Source organism: Cherax quadricarinatus, chromosome 11 (genome assembly GCF_038502225.1).
Source record: "Cherax quadricarinatus isolate ZL_2023a chromosome 11, ASM3850222v1, whole genome shotgun sequence".
NCBI lineage: Eukaryota > Metazoa > Arthropoda > Malacostraca > Decapoda > Parastacidae > Cherax > Cherax quadricarinatus.
The window spans coordinates 17761539-17786191 of record NC_091302.1 but is presented as its reverse complement, the minus strand read 5'-3'; the positions used below and the strand labels follow the sequence as shown (position 1 = coordinate 17786191).

Here is a 24653-nt window from a genome sequence, read left to right as displayed (position 1 = left end):
AAGGAACGACCACTGGTTATCTGACACTGCTGCCATATAATAAAGGAACGACCACTGGTTATCTGACACTGCTGCCATATAATAAAGGAACGACCACTGGTTATCTGACACTGCTGTCATATAATAAACGACCAACCACTGGTTATCTGACACTGCTGCCATATAATAAAGAAACGACCACTGGTTATCTGACACTGCTGCCATATAATAAAGGAACTACCACTGGTTATCTGACACTGCTGCCATATAATAAAGGAACGACCACTGGTTATCTGACACTGCTGCCATATAATAAAGGAACGACCACTGGTTATCTGACACTGCTGCCATATAATAAAGGAACGACCACTGGTTATCTGACACTGCTGCCATATAATAAAGGAACGACCACTGGTTATCTGACACTGCTGCCATATAATAAAGGAACGACCATTGGTTATCTGACACTGCTGCCATATAACAAGGGAACGACCACTGGTTATCTGACACTGCTGCCATGTGACAAGGGAACGACCACGGGTTATCTGGCACTGGTGCCATATAACAATGGAACGACCACGGGTTATGTGGCACTGCTGCCATATAATAAAGGAACGACCACTGGTTATCTGGCACTGCTGCATAAAATAAAGGAACGACCACGGGTTATCTGACACTGCTGCCATATAACAAGGGAACGACCACGGGTTATCTGACACTGCTACCATGTAACAAGGGAACGACCACGGGTTATCTGGCACTGCTGCCATATGACAAGGGGAACGACCACGGGTTATCTGGCACTGCTGCCATATAACAAGGGAACGACCACGAGTTAGAGAACAGGAATATGATTTGGAAATATTGAGGGTAACAGAGGTCGGATGATGCACTGAAAGAGAGAGAGAGAGAGAGTCAAACAATAAGAGAAGAGAGAGAGGGAGAAAATGAGAGGGAGAGAAAGTGAGATAAACAAATTACCTCACTGCGTTGATTCCATAGAAAGCAGGGAAAGCTTCTCTCTCTCTCTCTCTCTCTCTCTCTCTCTCTCTCTCTTAATACCAATTTCCACTGTCCGTAAAATTTGTCTTCAGGACCTGTCACCAGCGAACTAATTGTTACCTAATTAGCAGCCTTGACATAATAAAAATACCAGGACACTTCGAGAATAAATAAATTATGAGGGCCAGGTGAGTTATGTACCTGGCAGAGCTATGAAAGAACATACATACCAAATGGCTTACCCATTACTGCTAACATATAACATATCGTTACAGTACACTAAAAATACGCTGGAAACCTGCATATGTTACACTCATATTCAAGAAGAGAAATTAGCTTTGTACTTTCAACTCTCGTTCCATCAGCTCAACGTTAGTTTTATATAAGCAAGTGATGACTCACGAAATCGTAATAACCACGGTACGGGCTGGGGTAGAACCCATGGCGAATGAGTCGTAAAACTCCAGGCCAGTGCTTATGTCACTGGGCCAGCTGGCTTAGGCACTGACCTGGAGGTTCACCACTCATTTGCCATGAGCTCTAACCCCACCCGTACCGAGGTTTAAATGGTGACTATTATTAAGGAAAAGATAATGAATTTTCTGGAGAATATCAACCTAATAACCGAAACTAAAGCTCGAATTTTTCAGATATACAAAAAATGGGAGGAAAAGGCTCCAGAAAATGCAGTCTTTGTAAGTTTCCACGAAGCCTACGACTAGGTAATCATCTACGACTGATAGCCGATACTGAAGCACATGTTATTGGAGACAAATTCGTGCCTGGGTAAATGACTGATTCGAACAGGAAACAAAATGTGGTGCTCAGTTAGTTATGCAAGTAGTTTCCCATAAAGAATGGAATTCCTCAATGATCTGTCCAGCCTTCCTCTGAATGCCTCTCGGTAGCTGCGCAGTCCGACAAATGTATAGCCGTGTTCCATAACCTCGGTCCCCAGTACCTCAATTCACGCGACTTAAATTGTGCAGTGCTGCATAAGTTGATAATGCAATTAAGTAATTGAAGTATTTCAGTCGCTGCACGATTTAATACAGTCGTGTAAGCGCACAGATGTTACTGACACATAAAAGAACATTAAGTTGGTTTAACACAGGATAACCAAGGAAAGTCAGATACGGTGAATTATGTCTGATCAGAGGAGACATTCTCCAAATATTTTACAGAAACTAATTTGATTAATAAAATTGGCACATGATAATTTGCACAATCTAATATTAACAGATTGTTTCTTTTGAGGACAACACATCAGCACTAAACGTTTAAAGGTGATCAGAAGATGTATTTTCCAGTTATTGCACAGAATCCCAAAGATGTACTTTCCAGTTATTGCACAGAGTCCAGAAGATGCATTTTCCAGTTATTGCACAGAGTCCAGAAGATGCATTTTCCAGTTATTGCACAGAATCCAGAAGATGCATTTTCCAGTTATTGCACAGAGTCCAGAAGATGCATTTTCCAGTTATTGCACAGAGTCCAGAAGATGCATTTTCCAGTTATTGCACAGAGTCCAGAAGATGCATTTTCCAGTTATTGCACAGAATCCAGAAGATGCATTTTCCAGTTATTGCACAGAATCCAGAAGATGCATTTTCCAGTTATTGCACAGAATCCCAAAGATGTACTTTCCAGTTATTGCACAGAATCCAGAAGATGAATTTTCCAGTTATTGCACAGAATCCAGAAGATGAATTTTCTAGTGTTTCCCTACTTGACCACATCTGGACCAACACCATATCCCCTTTAAAATCAGGCATAATTACAGATAATACCACAGACCACTACCTTACTTTCCTCATAACAACTCTTGGTAAACTACCCCAAGACACTACTAAAGTCACCTTCAGACTTCACAATGAGGCAGCCATTAATAACTTCACAACAGCATTAGCAAACATTGATTGGCACACTGAGCTAGAAATCTATACAGATATTGACGAATGTATTAATAATTTTCTAAAAAAGACCCAATACCTCTATAACAAGCACTGCCCTAAAAAAACTAAACAGATGACAGCAAAGAGACTGAACAGTCCCTGGCTAACACCCAGCATTCTCAAATCCATAAATACAAAACACCAATATGAAAAACAGTACAGAATGGGTCACATAACCAGAGACCAAACAAAACGTTACTCGTCAATCCTAACCAGCCTGATAAGAAGGGCAAAAAAATTGTATTATGAGAACAGATTATCCAACTTACGAGGTAATATAAAAAAGACCTGGAAAACCCTATCAGAAATTCTGGGAACAAAAAAGATATCACGAAATAGCGAAATAAAATTAGCAAAATCAGATGAACCCCAACTCCCACCAACAGAAACAGCAAACAGACTCAATGATTTCTTCTCCACTATAGGACAAAACCTTGCCAATAAAATCCCAAGCTCAGATACCCCACCAAATGACTACCTCACCGGCAACTACCCGAAGACACTGTTCCTAGCTCCGACTAACCCATACGAAGTCTCCCTTATTATCAATGCACTAAAAAACAAGGCAGGAGATTTAAGTACCTTACCACCCTTTATATACAAAAAAGTGTCACAAGTGCTATCTCCAATCATTGCAACACTCTTTAACAAATCCATTGAATCCTCCACCTTCCCTACAGTACTCAAAATAGCAAGGGTCACCCCGATCCACAAAGGAGGAGACCAAACAGAGTTGAATAACTATAGGCCAATATCCAACTTACACCCTCTCTCAAAAATCTTCGAAAAATTAATTCATAAACGAATCTACTCCTACCTTATCTCCCAAAACATACTCAACCCCTGCCAATTTGGATTCAGGCCTAATAAAAATACTAATGATGCTATTATACACATGCTAGAACATATATACACTGCAATAGAGAAAAAAGAAGTCCCACTGGGGATCTTCATTGACTTACGTAAAGCTTTTGATACAGTTGACCATGACTTGCTCCACGTAAAATTGTCACACTATGGTATAAGAGGGCACTCCCTCAACTACCTCAAGTCATACCTCAGCAACAGAAGCCAATATGTGTACGCAAATGGGGCAAACTCTTCTGCGCAACCAATTACAGTTGGTGTCCCACAGGGAAGTGTCCTTGGCCCTCTTCTCTTTCTCCTATACATAAATGACCTTCCAAATGCTTCGCAATTACTCAAACCCACACTATTTGCAGATGACACTACATACGTCTTCTCTCACCCGAGCCCAGTCACACTAGCCAATACTGTAAATACCGAATTACAGAAAATATCTACCTGGATGAGGACTAACAAACTTACACTAAACATTGACAAAACCTACTTCATTCAGTTTGGTAACAGAGCTACAGATGTCCCTCTTAACATAATGATAAACGGATCACCTATCACAAAGCTAACAGAGGGAAAATTCTTAGGAATCCACCTTGATAATAGACTCAAATTTCATACACATATACAACAAATTTCTAAAAAAATTTCCAAGACTGTAGGCATACTATCGAAGATACGGTACTATGTTCCACAGTCAGCCCTCCTGGCCCTATATCACTCTCTTATTTACCCCTATCTCACCTATGGAATTTGTGCATGGGGCTCAACAACAATTAACCATCTCAGACCACTAATTACCCAACAAAAGGCTGCAGTTAGAATGATAACAAATTCTCACTACAGGCAGCACACTCCACCAATATTCAATACACTAAACCTACTCACCATACAAAACATCCATACTTATTACTGCACCTATTACATACATAGAACACTTAACTCTGATATTAACCCTCCCCTCAAACATCTCCTTGCCAACCTCAACAGAACACATGACCATAACACAAGGCACAGATCACTCTTTGATGTTCCTCGTGTTCATCTCACACTATGCAAAAACTCAATGCACATAAAAGGCCCTAAAATCTGGAATTCATTACCTGTAAATATAAAAGAAACACATGTTTATAAATTCAAGTCTCTACTCAAAGATCACTTACTCACCCAAAACCAAATAAATACTGAATAACTGAACCTTATAAATTGTATATCTTAAATGTTTCTCACAATTATATCACATAAATGTTAAACCTAAAACCGAATCTAACTTTATTATTTTTTAAATACACTACCTAACAGAATCCTTCATATGACCTGTCTTTGTAATACTCACTTGTGCTTTATAGTAATCTGTTTACATTAATGTTTTATCACTGACTTCATCATTGCTTAGTTAATCTTAAGTTAATTTTAAGCCAGCCCGTAATGCTATGCATAGTATAAGTGGCTTTGGCATACTGCTCTTATCTGTATTTTTTTTTGTACCTCTGTATGTGTGCACAAATTTATAATAAATAAATAAATAAATAAATAAATAAATTGCACAGAATCCAGAAGATGCATTTTCCAGTTATTGCACAGAATCCCAAAGATGTACTTTCCAGTTATTGCACAGAATCCAGAAGATGAATTTTCCAGTTATTGCACAGAATCCAGCAACATTTGTACCTGCACAGCCTAAACCTATGAAACGTTCCATCCATTCCATACGATGCATCAACCAATGAAGATCGATGCCGTTCACAGTTGTTATAATCAGTGGAAAGCGTTAAACCTGCAGTGGTCAAATGGCGCCTATGGCATGGTAATGATTCAAGTTTGATCCAAGCAAGGAGAGATAAGTTCAGTTCCATGGATCAAGAGCGCATCACCAGCATCAAAGCAAAATAAAGAAATCATTTAAAATATTACTATATAATTTTCCACATTAAAAGTGGCAAAATAGAGTCACTCCATTAAATATATCAACTTCTAAATATTTGAAATATTTGAAGCCGATCAGAGGAGTCTGTCTCTACTTAGGAACAAAATTTGGAAATGATCTATGTAGGATTGTGCATTAAATATTCACACATGAAAATATTGCCATAAATTTTGCCCAATATACATTACACAAGCGTTGAAATTTTGAAGCCGATCGAAGAAGACATTCTCGAGTAACGAAAATTTTTGATAAAACAAGCGAAAATGTTGTTGAAAATCTTCCAAAAAATAAGTAAATCTTGTACAGTTGAACCTAAAAATCCCATAAAACCGCTGACTTTTTTTTATTTTCTTTCCAGGTTGCTTTTCTTATTTAAATTCTTTTCATAGTTCTCTAGAATCCTGTAAGGAAAATTATTTTATTTTGATCATTATTATTATGAAATTCAATACAAAACCCGCGCATACGAGAGAAAAACCTTATCACGACGTTTTGGTCGGACTTGGACCATTTACAAGTCACATGGGGTTATTTGCGTATTGTTCCAGTCACATGGTGTTATTTGCATATTGTTCCAGACAAATGGAGTTATTTGCGTATTGTTCCAGACACATGGGGTTATTTGCGTATTGTTCCAGTCACATGGGGTTATTTGCTTAATGTTCCAGTCACTTGGAGTTATTTGCGTATTGTAAAAGGACACAAGTGCAACTAATGTGACATTTATTGTGGCAACGTTTCGCTCTTCAGGAGCTTTATCAAGCCATTACGTAATGGCTTGATAAAGCTCCTGGAGAGCGAAACGTTGCCACAATAAATGTCACATTAGTTGCACTTGTGTCCTTTTACTTTACATATTGTCGGTAATTCTACCAACTTTATTACTATTTGCGTATTGTTCCAGACACATGGGGCTATTCGCGTATTGTTCCAGTCACGATATTATGCCTTATTGTTCTTTATCATATCCAGTGTCATAAAATTGGTAAAAAATGCAAAATGGCATCCATATAGCAGAAAATAAATGAAAAAAAAAATACTCATTTTAAGATACAGCAACATTTAGGGTTTGAAGCTGATTAGAAGAGACATTCTCTTGTTATTACCCGGAAGACAAATTGTATTATACAATTGGCAAATTGAAATTTACACGCTTGAGAGTGAGCAACAATCTGTGTCTTAATAAAGTCCACCATTTGTAAAAGTTTGAAGCCGACCAGAAAAGGCATTCTCCAGTAATTAAATTATATCCAAACGATTCTGTTTTATTTTTTTTTAATTATTTTAGCAGAATCTCAAATTTGTACTTGAACTACACTTGTGGGGTATCCTTCTTATTTTAGAATTTATCTTATATAATATTTTGAAGCCAGTCAGAAGAAGCGTTCGTCAATTATTGAATAAAAATTACTATCACTATTGATTCAAAATATATTGACAAACTAGGACTTAATTTTATGCCATCCAATAGCATTTGAAGCTGATCTGATAGTCATGCTCCACTTATGGCACAGATTTCAACGAATACGAGGTTTGACTGCATGGTAATGAAGCTTTATAGATACAATCCTGGTCGTAAGACGAATATTGAAACCGTTCAGAAGAGGCGAACTGAATAATATTTAACGTGATTTAACTGAGGATTTTGGAAGTTATCTAAGACATTCCAGGAAGACTGGAATGGGTTCAACATCTTTGGTCACGGGGTCCGGGAAAATGGCAATTGTTCCAAGATTTTTTCTTCTCTACTGTACACAAGTGTTGAAAAAATTGAAGCTGAATGGATGAGGCGTTCTCGAGTTATGAGCGAAATAAAATGTAAATGTTGGAGAAAAAAAGAAAATAAACTAAGGAAAAATAATAGGCAACTTCATAAAAGGTATTCCTTAAAGGATTCCAAATAAGCGATCTCGAGGTAGAGATAAGACTGGGGAACACTGCAGCATCCACAGCAGATTCCTTGTGCAGAGTGATCTCTACAGGTTTGCGCCGTCACCAGAGATGTGAAAGATGAGTTTCATCGTAGATAAGTACAAAGTAGCACATTTTGGAATTATCCTCAAACATGAATACAAAATGTTTGGAAGCAAATTAATCTATGTAATGTACCGTAAATTTGCCAGACTTAAGATTCATAGCTAGAAACTTTGAGCACAAAATACCACTTACCATATTGACTTTTATAATTCACTTGTTAAACTGCATCTTCAGCGTGTCATCCAGTTTTGGTTCCAAATTACATAACAAAGATATACTGGTGAGGGTACAGGAACGAGCTACCAAACTCGTTCCATCATTCTGAAACTAACAATCGGAGACTGCGAGGAGGTATCATTCAAACCTTTAAAATATAGAATGGCATTGATACAAACATTAAGAACGATTTGAAATGCTCAATGAGTTCATATCTCATATTGCAGAAGGTGCAACGAGAATGTATGACAGGGTATTTTTGAAAACAGAATTATAGCAGATCTGAATAAACTACCTCCTAATGTTATCAGCATGAAGACAATACAGTCGTTGAAGAACCAAGTGGACATGCTGGAGCCCTCACGACCTCCATGCTCACGAGTATAAGTTTATTTGTCATGTTTGCTGATCAGTCCAAATTGTTTTATATGCGAGAAAGCATGATAAAAATATAATGAGCAACAAGGTAAAAGGTATGATAACGTGACAGGAGCGAAATATTGCCCTGTATACCCGCTGCCTTAGAGTCAACCCCTAACTAAACTTATCTACTTAATACATGATAATCCACAATGTAGAGAGGTAGATAGTTCTCTGTTACAGATACCGTTAGTGTAGACGACAACGTCCTTTGCTTTCTTTCCCATATATATTCACCCGCTATCTTCCCTATTTGTCTGCAGGTCCTGGACGCAACGGAGGAATCTCGGTCGTCAGGCATAACAGTGAACCAGCTCAACTTGTTACGTTTGTCAAGAACATTCCATAACGCCATCCTTACCTGTTACGCTTCCAATAGCAATGTGACCACACCAACTAGCGCATCTCTTACAGTCACCATGAACCGTGAGTTGTAGTGTATTGTATTATCTTATATTGTTATGAGTTGGTGTGTTCTGTGTCGTGTTTATTGTCTTATGGCGAAGTATAGTAACCTGTGTTGTGCGTTGTATTGTGTTGCATTGCATTGCTTTGTATTTTGGTGAGTTATATTCTGTGTTGTATTGTACTGTGGTGAGTTGTAGTGTCGTCCTGTATTATGTATTGTATTGCATTGCCTTGTGGTAAGGCGCAGTGTCTAGTATTTTGTGTTGTACTGTCGTGATGTATTCTGTGTTGTATTGTCGTGATGCGTTGTGTGTTGCATTGCTGCGTGTTGTATTGTTGTGTGTCGTATTGCTGTATGATGTGTTATTGCAAGTCGTATTCTTGTGTGTTGTATAGCTGCAAGCTGTATTGTTGTATGTTGTAGTGTTGTTTGTTGTATTGTGTGTTGAATTTCGTATGATGTATTGTCTTGTGTTGTACTGTGTGTTGCATGGTCTTCTTGTGTGTGTTTTGTTAATATTTGGTATTGTCCTGTATTATTGTAATGTTTTGTATTAGTATTGTATTGTGGTGTATTTTGTTTTGAATGCGATGTATTGTGTAATACTGTGTTGCATTGTTTAAAATTATTTTCTAGAGTTTTGTATTGCAGCGTACTATATTGTTTTGTGTTGTGACTTTTTGTATTTTTTGTGTTGTGTTGTATTTTGTTTTGTAAAGTGTGATATTTTGTTGTATTTTGTAATGCGTTGTTTTGTTGGTATATTGAGTTGTATTGTTTTATCATTGCATAGTGTATTACAGTGTCTTGTTTTGTCTTGCATTCTTGTGTGTTGTGTTGCAGATTCTTCTATAAAAATGTATTAGTTTTATTTCGTTTAAAAGTGCTGTATTGAGGTAAATTTTGTTATTGTATATTGCAGTGCATTGTGTTTTGCTGAATCGTGTTTCAGTGTGCTGCTGCATTGTGTTGCAGGTGTGTTGTAGTAGTGTTGTGAAGAACGGTGTAGTGTGTCCATATCGTTATGTTGAGCGGTGGAGTTAGAGACTTACGGTCACTGCTTTCTCTCGTAAAACATATTGATGACAGTTGCTGGTTTCTGGCATCCATGGCTGCTATATCTGCTCACAGAGTTGTGTTTATGTTGTTGGCCACACCGCTCCTCATCAAGCCTATGTTTACACTTGTTTACCACGTTGAGGCTAAAGGGTTGACTCGCCATATCGTAATAACGCCATTGTAAACAAACCATGGGGCGGGTGGGACTTGAACCCGTGGCACGTTAGCCGGCTGGCCGAGTTGTTAATGCACAGGGCTGAGTTTTAAGATGAACTTGCCATAGGTTCAAACACCATCCGTTCCCTGATTTAATTAAGAAAGTTTTCCTAAAGTATCCGTCCTCTTGCTTCAGTGCCTCACACTTCAGTCTGTCCCAGTCTGATTGATCGTAACCTTTGAATACCTTAAACGTCATTGTCATGTCTCCTCTGACCATTCTCTCTTGTACGATTCTTAGAATACATTCTGGAACCTAAATGCAAACCTCAAGTCATTTAAAAAAGATAAGGTTTGGACTGTTGTGATGCGTATGCTATTTCATGTACAATGTTCAGGATTCCATGTTAAGGTAAATTGGTAATTCTAAAATTCGTTACCCCTCTCATGCGTTGCTCATGTTATGCATTATATAGAGTGTATGCAACTCTGGTAATGCGTTGTGTGTATTGACTACTCTTAGGTCCTTTTCCAGAGTTCCGTAAATGCTTCACCATCTCCAGTTTTCAGAACCTTGCACTTATCTGGATTACTTGCCACCAGCCACTTATCTGACCACATCTGCAGCCTCTAAGACTCTTCTTGTAGCCTTTTTCCGTCTTTTAATCGTCTTATTCTTCTTATTCATTTCATGTAATCAGCAAACACAGGATTTGATATCCTCTGGTAGATCATTCATGTGTACTAGGAAAATCGATGGCTCTCATACCGTTCCACTTGGGACCCCTCTTACTCTCAAAAATTATGATGTTTTCTTTCTTACCTTCACTCTCTGATTTAGTGGTGAGCGCACACACACACACACACACACACACACACACACACACACACACACACACACACACACACACACACACACACACGCACACACACACACACAAAGACACAAAAACACACACACACACACACTCTCTACCTTTCTCTCTTTCCCTCTCTATCCACCTTTTCCCTCCCTCACCTCAATCTCTCTCTCTTCCTTTCTATCTTCTCTCTCTTTCTTTCTATCTTCTCTCTCGACCTCTCGTTCTCTCTCTCTCCCCTCCTCACACACACCTTCAATTCATCTTTCCTTTTTTCCTACCCCTTCCTCCTGGCTTCCCCTCACTCTCCTCCGTTCACATTCATTATCCCTAGCATTCTCTCTCCCTCTCTCTCTATCCCTCTCTCTCTCTCCCTCCCTTTCTCTCACACGCAAGCTCCTTTCCGTGGTAAAAAAAACTGGGTAACCCAAGAGGGCGGAGACCCAGGGATCTGGAGGTCGAACCCAGGAGGGAGGAACCTGGGAGGGAAGACTGGGAGTTAGAGCTCACAAAAATGGAGCAAGAGTGTGGACGGAAGCTATCTGAGCTCGGCAGGGTAATGGAGGAGAGGATAGCTGAAGAGAGCAGGAAGTGGGGGCTACAAGTCTTAGCAGCAGAAGATAAGATAAAGTGCTTAGAAGAGGAGCTAAAAAAACTGAAACAGAATATAGAGACAAATGACAGCACAGGCATGACATCAGGAACTTCTATACCAGTCACAGACGAGGGGGCTGTAGGGATTCAGGAAAAGATGAGTACAGGAAGACCAAATGAGAAGCCTGCAGTCAATGCAGGAGACATGACTTATGCAGAGACTCTAACAGTCAACTACAGTGGCAGGGAACAGCTGAGCAGGGAAGACAGTCCACTGAGCATAGGGACTGCAGCAAGGGCAGGGGTTGAAGGCAGGAACGTTTCGATGGAAGGAGCTAAAACATCTAAGAGGATGCAAAGAGAGACACAGTGGGAAGAGGAGAGGGAGAGGTCAGTGTTTGTCTTCGGGCTACAAGAAGTTGAAGGGGAAACCTATCATGAAACAAACCAGGGGGAGAAGAAAGTGACTGAAGGTATCTTGAAAGCAATAGGTGAGGGAGACATGACTCAGGTGGCAAATTTTTGAAGAACTGGGTGGTTTGTGGGCAGAAGGAGACGGCCTGTCAAAATAACAAGGGTCCTGCAGGAGAAAGCACGACTGAGGGACAATATGAAGTACCAGAGAGTGTACCTCGATCGCGACAGAACACATCAAGAAAGGACGATACTGAGAGAGAGGGTACAAAGACGAAAGGAGGAGCAGAAAGCATCGATGAAGACAAGCAGAACCCAGACTCAGGTGGAAGGACAAATACACCCTACAGAGACACCCGCAGAAGGACTCCAACCACAGCAACCCCAAAGCAACTGAATAATCTCAAACAAAATCTGCATACTGTTCCCTCTGCCCCCACCCCCTACATCACAAACCCCACCCCTACAGCAGCCCCCTTTGGGCACTCTGCCCCCACCCCCACCATAAACCCCACCCACACTGTGACAACCCCAATGCAGCTGAACAATCTCAACCAAAACCCATACACTGTTCCCTCTGCCCCCACATCACAAACCCCACTGCTACAGCAGCTCCCTATGGGCACTCTGCCCTCACCCTTATCACAAACCCCACCCACACCACAAACCCCCATAGCCCCTCCAGGGCTCCCACTCCCCCAACCCCAATATTCCCCGAGGTCCACCATGACAGACAAGAAGCTGAAGGTGTGGTACACAAACACAGATGGAATAGCAAATAAATACTAGGAGTGGCATGAAAGAATCAACGAGAAGTCCCCGGACATCATAGCAGTCACAGAAACGAAACTCACTGAGACAATAACAGACGCAGTCTGGGATATCAGATCCTGAGGAAAGACAGGAGTAGAGGGGGAGGAGGGGTTGCACTGCTCAAAAAAAAAAACGATGGAGTTTTGAGGAAATGGAAGGCATGGACGAAATTGGATAAAGGGACTACATAGTAGGCACAATTCAATCTGGGGTACATAAGGTAGTCATTGCTGTGATGTATAACCCACCACAGAACTGCAGGAAGCCAAGAGAGGAATATGATGAGAACAACAGAGCGATGGTGAACACACTGCCTGAGGTGGCATGAAGAGCTCAATCACCCAGAGCAAAGTTACTGGTTATGGGTGATTTCAACCACAGGGAGATCGAGTGGGAAAACCTGGAGCCTCATGGGGGCCCCGAAACATGGAGAGCCAGGATGATGGATGTGGTACTGGAAAACCTCATGCATCAACACATCAGGGACACTACCAGAGAGAGAGGGGATGATGAACCAGCAAGATTGGACCTTGTGTTCGCCCTGAATAGCTAAGACATTGATGATATCACATATGACAGGCCCCTCGGAGCTAGTGACCACATAGTCCTGAGTTTTGATTACATAGTAGACTTACAGGTGGAGAGGGTAACAGGAGTCGAACGGGAAAAGCCAAACTATAAAAAGGGGACTACAGTGGACCCCCGCATAACGATTACCTCCGAATGCGACCAATTATGTAAGTGTATTTATGTAAGTGCGTTTGTACGTGTATGTTTGGGGGTCTGAAATGGACTAATCTACCTCACTCAAGGAAAAAGATCTGGGAGTGAGTATAACACCGAGCATATCTCCTGAGGCGCACATCAATCAGATAACTGCTGCAGCATACGGGCGCCTGACAAACCTACGGATAGCGTTCCGATACCTCAGTAAGGATTCGTTTAAGACTCTGTATACCATCTACGTCAGGCCCATACTGGAGTATGCAGCACCAGTTTGGAATCCACACCTAGTCAAGCACGTCAAGAAATTAGAGAAAGTGCAAAGGTTTGCAACAAGACTAGTCCCAGAGCTACGGGGACTGTCCTATGAAGAAAGGTTGAGGGAAATCGGCCTGACGACACTGGAGGAGAGGAGGGTCAGGGGAGACATGATAACGACATATAAAATACTGCGTGGAATAGACAAGGTGGACAAAGACAGGATGTTCCAGGGAGGGGACACAGAAACAAGAGGCCACAATTGGAAGTTGAAGACACAAATGAGTCAGAGAGATATTAGGAAGTATTTCTTCAGTCATAGAGTTGTAAGGCAGTGGAATAGCCTAGAAAATGACGTAGTGGAGGCAGGAACCATACACAGTTTTAAGACGAGGTTTGATAAAGCTCATGGAGAGGGGAGAGAGAGGGCCCAGTAGCAACCGGTGAAGAGGCGGGGCCAGGAGCTAATACTCGACCCCTGCAGCCACAAATAGGTGAGCACAAATAGGTGAGTACACACACATACACACACACACACACACACACACACACACACACACACACAAACGTACACACAAACGTTCACACACACACAAACATACACGCAATCGTTCACACACACACACACACACACACAAATGGGTGGCCCTAGAGGACGGAAAACCAGAGATCTGGTAGACGAACCAGGGAGGAAAGACTGGGAGTTAGAGCTCCAAAAAAGGAAGGAAGAGTGGGGAAGGAAGATAGTAGAGCTTAGTAAGAAAATGGAGGAGCGGATAGCTGAAGAGTGCAGGAAGTGGGAAGTACAGGTCTTAGCAGCAGAAGCTAGGATACAGTGCTTAGAAGAGAAACTGCAAAGCCTGAAACAGATTAGAGAGACAAATGACAATTCAGATGTGACATCAGGAAATTCAATGTCAGGCACAGACAAGGGGATGGTAAGCAACAATGGAGACATGACGTACACGAAGGCCCTATCAGACCCACGTGGGGCCAGGGAAAAGACGAGGAGCACACTAAGATCAAATGACAGGTCCGAAGACAATGAAGGTATGCTATATGCAGAGATTCTAACAGCCAACTGCAGTAGCAAGGGACAGCTGGTCATGAAAGACAGTTCACTGAGAATAGAAGTTTCAGATATGACAGGGACTGAAGGCAAGAACATGTCAATGGAAGGAAATAAAATGCCTCAGAGAAAGCAGATGGAGACTCAGTGGGAGGAGGAAAGGGCGAGGTCAGTTTTTGTGTACGGGCTCCAAGAACCCAAGGGGGACAACTTTGAAGAAATAAAACAGGAGGAGAAAAAAATGATTGAAGGCATCATGAAAACAATAGGTGAGGGCGATATGACCCAGGTGACAAATTTTCAGAGAATTGGGTGGTTTGCGAGTGGAAGGATACAGCCTGTCAGAGTAACTTTCAAGGAAGAATCAGTTCGAACCAGGATTCTGCAAGAGAAAGCAAGACTGAGGGATAAACAGGGGTACCAGAGAGTATACCTCGACCGCGACAGAACACAAGAAGAAAGGGCTACACTGAAAGAGAGGGTACAGAAACGCAAGGAGGAACGAGAGGCAATGACGAAAATGAGCAGGACCCAGACACAGGAGGAAGGGCAAACACACCCCACAGAATCTCCCACCAAAAGACTCCAACCGCGACATTCCCAACGCAACTGAGCAACCTATACTACAACCCACTCACTGTTCCCTCTGCCACCAACCCCAATATCAAAAACCTCACCCCAACAGCTGTCCCTTATGGGCATTCTGACCCCACCCCCATCATCACAAACCCCACCAACACCACAGCCCCATATAGGCCCCCACCAAGGCTCTCGCTCCCCCAACCCCAATATTCTTGCATGACCACAATGATAGAAAAGAAACTGAAAGTTTGGTACACAAACGCGGATGGAATAATGAATAAACATGACGAGTGGAACGAAAGAATCAGTGAAAAATCCCCAGACATCATAGCAGTCACGTCACAGAAACAAAACTCGCTGAGACAATAACAGACACAATCTTCCCAACGGGATATCAGATCCTGAGGAAAGATAGAAGGAGTAGAGGGGGAGGAGGGGTTGCACTGCTCATAAAACACCGATGGGGATTTGAGGAAATGGAAGGCATGGACATGATTGGAGAAAGAGACTACATTGTAGGTACAATTCAGTCCGGAGAACATAAAGTAGTCATTGGAGTGATGTATAACCCACCACAGAACTGCAGGAGGCCAAGAGAGGAGTACGAAGAAAATAACAGGGTGATGGTGGACACACTGGCTGAGGTGGCAAGAAGAGCTCACTCGAGCAGAGCAAAGTTACTGGTAATGGGCGATTTCAACCACAGGGAGATCGACTGGGAAAACCTGGAGCCACATGGGGGTCCCGAAACATGGAGAGCCAAGATGATGGATGTGGTACTTGAAAACCTCATGCATCAACATGTCAGGGACACAACCAGAGAGAGAGGGGAGGATGAGCCAGCAAGACTGGATCTTGTGTTCACCCTGAGCAGTTCAGACATTGAAGACATCACTTACGAGAGGCCCCTTGGAGCTAGCGATCACGTGGTTCTGAGTTTTGATTACATAGTAGAGTTACAAGTGGAGAAGGTAACAGGAACTGAAGGGGACAGGCCAAACTATAAAAGGGGGGACTACACAGGTATGAGAAACTTCCAGCAGGAGGTTCAGTGGGACAGAGAAATGGTAGGAAAATCAGTAAACGAGATGATGGAATATGTGGCAACAAAGTGCAAGGAGGCAGAGGAAAGTTTTGTTCCCAAGGGAAACAGAAATAATAGGAAGACCAAAACGAGTCCTTGGTTTACCCGAAGGTGTAGGGAGGCAAAAACTAAGTGCAACAGAGAATGGAAAAGGTACAGGAGGCATAGGACCCAGGAAAACAAAAAGATTAGTAGAAGAGCCAGAAACGAGTATGCACAGATAAGGAGGGAGGCCCAGCGACAGTATGAAAACGACATAGCATCGAAAATCAAATCTGACCCGAAACTGCTGTATAGCCACATTAGGAGGAAGACAACAGTCAAGGACCAGGTGATAAGGCTGAGGAAAGAAGGTGGAGAACTCACAAGAATCGATCAAGAGGTATGTGAGGAGCTCAACACGAGATTTAAGGAAGTATTTACAGTAGAGACTGGAAGGACTCTGGGGGGACAGACCAGATGGGGACACCAGCAAGGGATACACCAACAAGTGTTGGACGACATACATACAGATGAGGAGGAGGTGAAAAAACTGCTAAGGGACATCGATACCTCAAAGGCAATGGGACCGGACAACATCTCCCCGTGGATCCTTAGAGAGGGAGCAGATATGTTGTGCGTGCCACTTACCACAATCTTCAACACGTCCGTGGAAACTGGGCAACTACCTGAGGTATGGAAGACGGCAAATGTAGTTCCCATTTTTAAAAAAGGAGACAGAAAAGAGGCACTAAACTATAGACCTGTGTCATTGACGTGTATAGTATGCAAAATTATGGAGAAGATTATCAGGAGGAGAGTGGTGGAGCACCTGGAACGGAACAGGAGTATAAATGCCAACCAGCACGAATTCACGGAAGGCAAATCCTGTGTCACAAACCTTCTGGAGTTTTATGATAAAATAACAGAAGTAAGACACGAGAGAGAGGGGTGGGTTGATTGCATCTTCTTGGACTGCAAGAAGGCCTTTGACGCAGTTCCTCACAAGAGATTAGTGCAGAAGCTAGAGCATCAGGCGCATATAACAGGAAGGGCACTGCAATGGATCACAGAATACCTGGCAGGGAGGCAACAACGAGTGATGGTACGTAATGATGTATCACAGTGGGTACCTGTGACGAGCGGGGTCCCACAGGGGTCGGTCCTAGGACCAGTGCTATTTTTGGTATATGTGAACGACATGATGGAAGGGTTAGACTCAGAAGTGTCCCTGTTTGCAGATGATGTGAAGTTAATGAGGAGAATTAAATCTGATGAGGACCAGGCAGGACTTCAAAGAGACTTGGACAGACTGGACACCTGGTCCAGCAAATGGCTTCTCGAATTTAATCCTGCCAAATGCAAAGTCATGAAGATAGGGGAAGGGCACAGAAGACCACAGACAGAGTATAGGCTAGGTGGCCAAAGACTGCAAACCTCACTCAAGGAGAAAGATCTTGGGGTGAGTATAACACCTAGCATGTCTCCGGAAGCACACATCAATCAGATAACTGCTGCAGCATATGGGCGCCTGGCAAACCTGAGAACAGCATTCCGATACCTTAGTAAGGAATCGTTCAAGACACTGTACACCGTGTATGTCAGGCCCATACTGGAGTATGCAGCACCTGTTTGGAACCCGCACTTGATAAAGCACGTCAAGAAACTAGAGAAAGTACGAAGGTTTGCCACAAGGTTAGTTCCAGAGCTAAGGGGAATGTCCTTTGAAGAAAGATTAAGGGAAATCGGCCTGACGACACTGGAGGACAGGAGGGTCAGGGGAGACATGATAACGACATATAAAATACTGCGTGGAATAGACAAGGTGGACAAAGACAGGATGTTCCAGGGAGGGGACACAGAAACAAGAGGCCACAATTGGAAGTTGAAGACACAAATGAGTCAGAGAGATATTAGGAAGTATTTCTTCAGTCATAGAGTTGTAAGGCAGTGGAATAGCCTAGAAAATGACGTAGTGGAGGCAGGAACCATACACAGTTTTAAGACGAGGTTTGATAAAGCTCATGGAGAGGGGAGAGAGAGGGCCCAGTAGCAACCGGTGAAGAGGCGGGGCCAGGAGCTAAGACTCGACCCCTGCAACCACAAATAGGTGAGTACAAATAGGTGAGTACACCCTCATATACAAACACACACCAAAACACACACACACACACACTCTCTCTCTCTCTCTCTCTCTCTCTCTCTCTGTCTCTCTCTCTAACACTACCACTCTCGCACTAAGCTCCCCAAAAACAATATGACAGGACGATGAGGCAAGAGAACTAGGGATGGCTTGAATGAGAAAGAAGCATGGGCAGAAAGGGTCAAGGGCACAGTGGAAAGAGATTGGGAAAAAACTGAGTTTTGCAACTCAGTGGAGAAGATATCTACAGAGATCAAGAAGGTGGAGTTATGATCTGTTGCTGCTGAGGCAAAGGTGCAGACCCTGGCAGTCGAACTGGAAGCACTGATGTAGAATACAGAAGTTAGAACTGATGAAAGCAAGGTGACTGGTGCACAAACATCAGGGGAAAGTGAGGGGGGCCAAAGGAGAGGAAGGAGCAAAGAAGCTCCTTGAGAAAATGATATCAGAGCATAAGGATGTCTGGGAGACGATGAGAGAAACAACCAAGGAGATACTTAAACTGGACCCAGAGATATGGATGGAAACGAAGTGAGAAGAGAGAGAGAGAGGTTGCTTATTATTCATGAGCTCCATGGGGCAGAAGGGAAGACCTATGATGAAAGAAGATAGGGGGAAGTAAAGGAGATTGAGAGCATCATCGTGGTAACAGGAGGGGATGTGATCCAACTCACATTTTTAGAAACTTGGGCGGTACTCGAGGAAAAAGAACCACTCAATCAATTCGACATTCAAGAGAGAAATAGTTCGAAACAAGATCCTACAGAGGAAACTATAATTAAGGGATTCTCCAAAATACCACTGAGTGTACCAAGACCACGACAGAACACAAAAAGAATGGAAACAGAAAAAGATGGTAATGCGACACAGGCAGGAAATGGAGACAGAGCAAGTACCAAAAGACAGGGGGAGTGCACTCTTGGGGGACACAACAAACACAAATGTCCACAGAACCACCCACACCATCCCCCTCAACCCCTACCAACTCACACTAGCCAAACACAATAACCAAAAGAGAAACCATTCTCCACACCCACAGTCCTCCCCTCCCAGCACTGCGACCGAAACATTAGCCTACGATAATATCCAGCCCTGTCTACCACACCCTTCCACCTCCCTGGATACAGTTTTGAAAAGGATGCTGAAGGTATAGTACACCGAAACAAATGAAATAAAAAATAAGAATAACAAGGGGGCAGGAAACAAGCTCTGAGGCATCCCCAGACATCATAGCACAGTTCACGGGGGTAATAACAGATGTGATCTTCCTGTCTGGATATCAGATTTTGAGGAAAGACAGGCGAAATTTGCATTGCTCATCAAAGGCCAATGGAGTTTTGAGGAGATAAGAGGACTAGTCAGAGGTGAAGCAGATGACGACATATTAGGAACACTTCAAACCAGGGTTCCAGAAGTGATAACAGCAGTGATGTACATACAACCCACCACGTATCAGTAGAAAGCCAAGACAAGAATACAGTGAGAGCAACAGGAAGATGGTGGTCACTCTAGCTGACTTGGCCAGAAGGGGCTGACTAAAGCAGGGCAGTTACTCATCTTGGGGAATTTCAACAACAAAGAGAAAGACTGGGAAAATCTGGAGTCACAGGGATCACCAGAGATGTGGAGAGCCAAGATGCTATAGGTGATGCTAGAAAACTTCAAGTACCAACATGTAAGGGACAAACCAGAGAGAGAGAGAGAGATAGGGAAAGAGAGAGAGAGAAAGAGAGAGTCGATGAACCAGCAAGGCTGAATCTCGTATTCACATTGAACAATTTGGACACAGGGGAAATCACACACGAAACTCCCCTCAGCACTAACGATCAAGTGGTCCTGAATTTCGAATACATAGTTAAAACTAGAGAACCAAGTAGCAAAAAGGACTTGAGAAGCAAAACTTCAAACAAGGGAACTACATTCGTATGAAGCAATTCCAGCATAAGATATAGTGGGTAAGAGAGCTAGAAGGGATGGCAGTAAACGAAATGATGGAACACATGACTACAAAAATGCAGAAAGGAAGAAAAGAAGTCATGCAAAGGGGCAACAGAAACAATGGAAAGACTTGAATAAGCCCATGGTTTACCTTGAGGTGTGGAGAGGCTAAAGCCAAGTGTGCTAGAGGATGGAATAAGTATAAAAGGCAAAGGACTCTGGAAAACAGGGAGTTGAGCCGAAGAGCCAGAAATGAATATGAATGGATAAGTAGAGAGGCCCATTGGCAATATGAGAATGAAATTGCTTCAAAATGCATATGTGACCCAATTTTGTCATACAGTTACATCAGAAGGAAAACAACAGTCAAGGACATGGTAATTCGGCTGAGGAAGTAAGGCGGGGAGTTAGCAGGAAGCGACCAGGAAGTATATGAGGAGCTCAGCTCAAGAATCAGAGAGGTGTTCACAGTAGAGACAGAGAGGCTTCCAGCAAACCGAGGGAGTAGGGTGCACCAGCAAGTGCTGGACACACTGCACACAACCGAGGAAGGGGTGAAGATACTGCTAGGTGAACTAGATACCTCGAAGGAGGTGGGCCCGGATAACATCTCTTCATGGGGTCCTGAGAGAAGGAGCAGATGCACTGTGGATGCCATTAACAACATTCGTCAATAAATCTATTAAAAATGGGAAGCTGTCTGAGGTGTGGAAGACAGCAAACATAGTCCCAGTTTTTAAGAAACATGCAGGCAGCACTAAACTAGAGACCTGTGTCGCTAACATGCATAGTACGTAAAGTAGAGCATCTAGAAAGGAACTGGCTCATACATGACAACAGGCACGGCTTTAAGGAAGGAAAATCCTGCATCACAAACCTACTGGAGTTCTACGATAAGGTAGCAGAAGTAATACAGGAGAGAGAGAGAGAGAGAGAGATGGGTAGACTGCATCTTCTTTGTCTATAAGAAGGATTTCGACACATTACCACACAAAAGACTGCTTGAAAAGCGAGAGGAGCAGGCAGGAATAGCATGGAAAGTATGCAATGGATCAAAGAATACCTGACAGGAAGGAAACAACGTGTATTGGTACGTTACGAAGTGTCAGAGTAGGTACATGTGTCGAGTGCGGTTCCACAAGGGTCAGTCCTAGGTCAAGCGCTGGGTCTAAAATATGTGAATGATATGACCGAAGGGATAGATTCAGAGGTGTTCCTGTTCGCAGACGATCCGAAGCTAATGAGGATCATTAGGCAAACCTACAAGGAGATCTGGACAGACAGCAAGCCTGGTCCAGCAACTGGCTACTGGAGTTTAACACCAGCAAGCGCAAAATCATGAAGTTTGGGCAAGGACAAGGAGCATCGTTCCAAACACATCTCCGAATAACTGATGCAGCATATGGGCCCCTGGCAAACCTAAGAATAGCATTTCGACAACTAAGTAAGGAGTCATTCAAGACACTGTACATTGTGTACGTCAGATCCATATTGGAGTATGCAGCACCCACACCCTTTCAAACACGTCATGGAATTAGATAAAGTGCAAAGGTTTACAACAAGACTAGTCCCGGAGCTAAGGGGGTATGTCCTATGAAGAGAGGTTAAAGGAAATCAACCCGTCGACACTGGAGGACAGGAAGGATAAGGGCGACATGCACGACTACATATTCTGAGAGGCATTGACAAGGTGGATAGAGACAGCATGTGTCAGAGAAGGGACACAGCAACAAGGGGTGTTTAGAATTCACATGGGTCACAAGGATGTTAGGAAGTATTTCTTCATTCACCGCGTTGTCAGGAAGTGGAACAATCTGGAGAGTAATGTAGTGGAGGCAGAATCCATACATAGCTTAAAGAAGAGATACAATAAAGTTCATGGAAATGGGAGAGAGTGGGCCTAGTAGCGACCAGTGAAGAGGAGGGGCCAGGAGCTATGAATTGACTCCTGCAACCACAAATAGTGAGTGCAAATAAGTGAGTATACAAACACGACCGAGCATCGGCTGGGCAACCCTCGACATTCAGATTTATCAGTTCAGTATCATGAGTATCTGAGCGGTAAATAGTGAATGGCGGTGTTTATAAACAATAGAACACAAGCACGAAACAAGGTATTCAAAGACAGAAAAGCAAGGTGAAGCTGACAACTCAATAGGTTTACATGAAAGTGAGGATGTACCGAGTGAGGGGCAGTGAGCGGCAGTGAGCGGCAGTGAAGGGGAAGTAACCAGAAAACGTCCATGTCATAAGAGGATCAAGTAATAGGTAGCTGGAGTGAATCAGTAAGCAAGGGTAAAACATTGAGCAAAAATAAAAAAAATAAAATAATGAAGAGTGATTAAAATATATACTTCTCGACGGTATAATGTGAGGAATATGAAGGAAAATAAAGAAATTTACCTTCTGAAGACAGTATTTGACACCAAGAGGGATACCAACTTTTTCATGAGTGCCATAACACAGTTTTCATCACAGTTAACACAATGATCAAACCAAGAGGACTAGAGACACGTTGACCTCTTTACGTACAGCAGGTTTAGTAGCGTAATAAGCAATTTTGTGGCCCCTTCCAGCGGTAAGTGACAAGTAATCTACTTCTGCTCGTTTGATCTGAAGCTCAGGGAGCAGCTTTTACAGAGTTATGCAGTTAAAGGAGAGTGACAGTTGCTAGAAATAGACAAGTCAGATTACTTCTTGCTTGAAGGGTAGAAATATTTCTTTACTCGAATATTTCCCTCTATGTGGTTCCTTTCTAGTGTCCACTGAGCAACATTTCTGCAGGAGACACTTGACTCTAGTATATAACTATATTTCGGCAAGCCGCAGATAAGGTTCCTTTACTTATATAAATAGAACATAAAATAAGGCATTTTCGAGCTGAACGCTTAACGGAAAACAATCGAACGATCACTTGCAGCCTGAGAGGAAGAGAGGAAAGTGGCAAATCTCACAGCTGACACACTAAGAATTTAAACCATGCACGAGACAAACACAGACTTTATATACGCTTGCATACTCACGTGTACTCATACATGCTTGCATGTATGAGATGGGACACAGTAACAAGGGGACACAGTTGGAAGTTGAAGACACAGATGAATCACAGGGATGTTAGGAAGTATTTCTTCAGCTACAGAGTAGTCAGGAAGTGGAATAGTTTGGAAAGCGATGTAGTGGAGGCAGGATCATACATAGCTTTAAGCAGAGGTATGATTAAGCTGACGGTTCAGGGAGAGTGATCCAGTAGGGACCAGTGAAGAGGCGGGGCCAGGAGCTAGGACTCGACCCCCGCAGCCTCAACTAGGTGAGTACTACTAGGTGAGTACATGCACTCTCACACTCACTCACACATGCTTAACCGCATGTGCACACACACACACACACACACACACACACACACACAAGCACACACACACACACACACACACACACACACACACACACACACACACACACACACACACACACACACACACACACACACACACACACACACACAGAGTAGGCCAAGCATTATTGGCTGGCCCATTGTGGGCGGTGGAAAAAATTATACCTTTCAGGGAAAACTCAGGAGTGAAGAAATGGGAAACCAGAAGCTAAATAATAAGGCTGGTGATGCTGAGGAAGGAGAGTCAGGAAATGTGGCCTAAAAATTAAATAGCGTTGGCTGGATTCAAGCACATAATGGACAAAGTGTGGTAAAACAAGCTCTTAGATCTTCACGTAGAGATGGAGGGAAAGATGAAGACTAAGGGGAGTTCAGGTTAGAAAGAGAAACGCTATTGCTCCTGAGAAGGTAAAAAGACCTGGAAAAAAAACACACAAATGAAGATAGTACTAGAAGAGACAAAGGAGAAAAGGTGTTAAGAAGACATAATACCAAATGCAACACTCACACGCACAGTCAACACACACACGCACAGTCAACACACACACACACACAGTCAACACACACACACACACAGTCAACATACACACACACACATATGCATGTGCATGTACATACACACAAGCTTGCAAAACTCATTCAAGAAAAAGGATCTTAGGGTTAGCATCATACCGAGCACATCTCCTGAGGCACACATCAACCAACTACTGCACCATATATGCGCCTGACAAACCTAAGAATAGCGTTTCGACGTCTAAGTAAGGAGACATTCACGACATTACACCGTGTATGTCAGGCCTATATTGGAGTATGCAGCACCAGTATGGAACCCACACCTGGTCAAACG

At 42.7% G+C, this 24653-nt stretch overlaps 1 protein-coding gene across 1 annotated transcript in view; it reads left to right on the top strand.

Moving 5' to 3' along the window:
* LOC128687509 (nephrin-like) overlaps nucleotides 1-24653 on the top strand; it is a 721388-nt gene that overhangs the window by 377016 nt on the left and 319719 nt on the right. The window contains exon 5 of the mRNA XM_070083853.1: nucleotides 8598-8760. Within this exon, the coding sequence (XP_069939954.1) occupies nucleotides 8598-8760 (163 nt within the window). The remainder of the gene's footprint in view (nucleotides 1-8597; nucleotides 8761-24653) is intronic.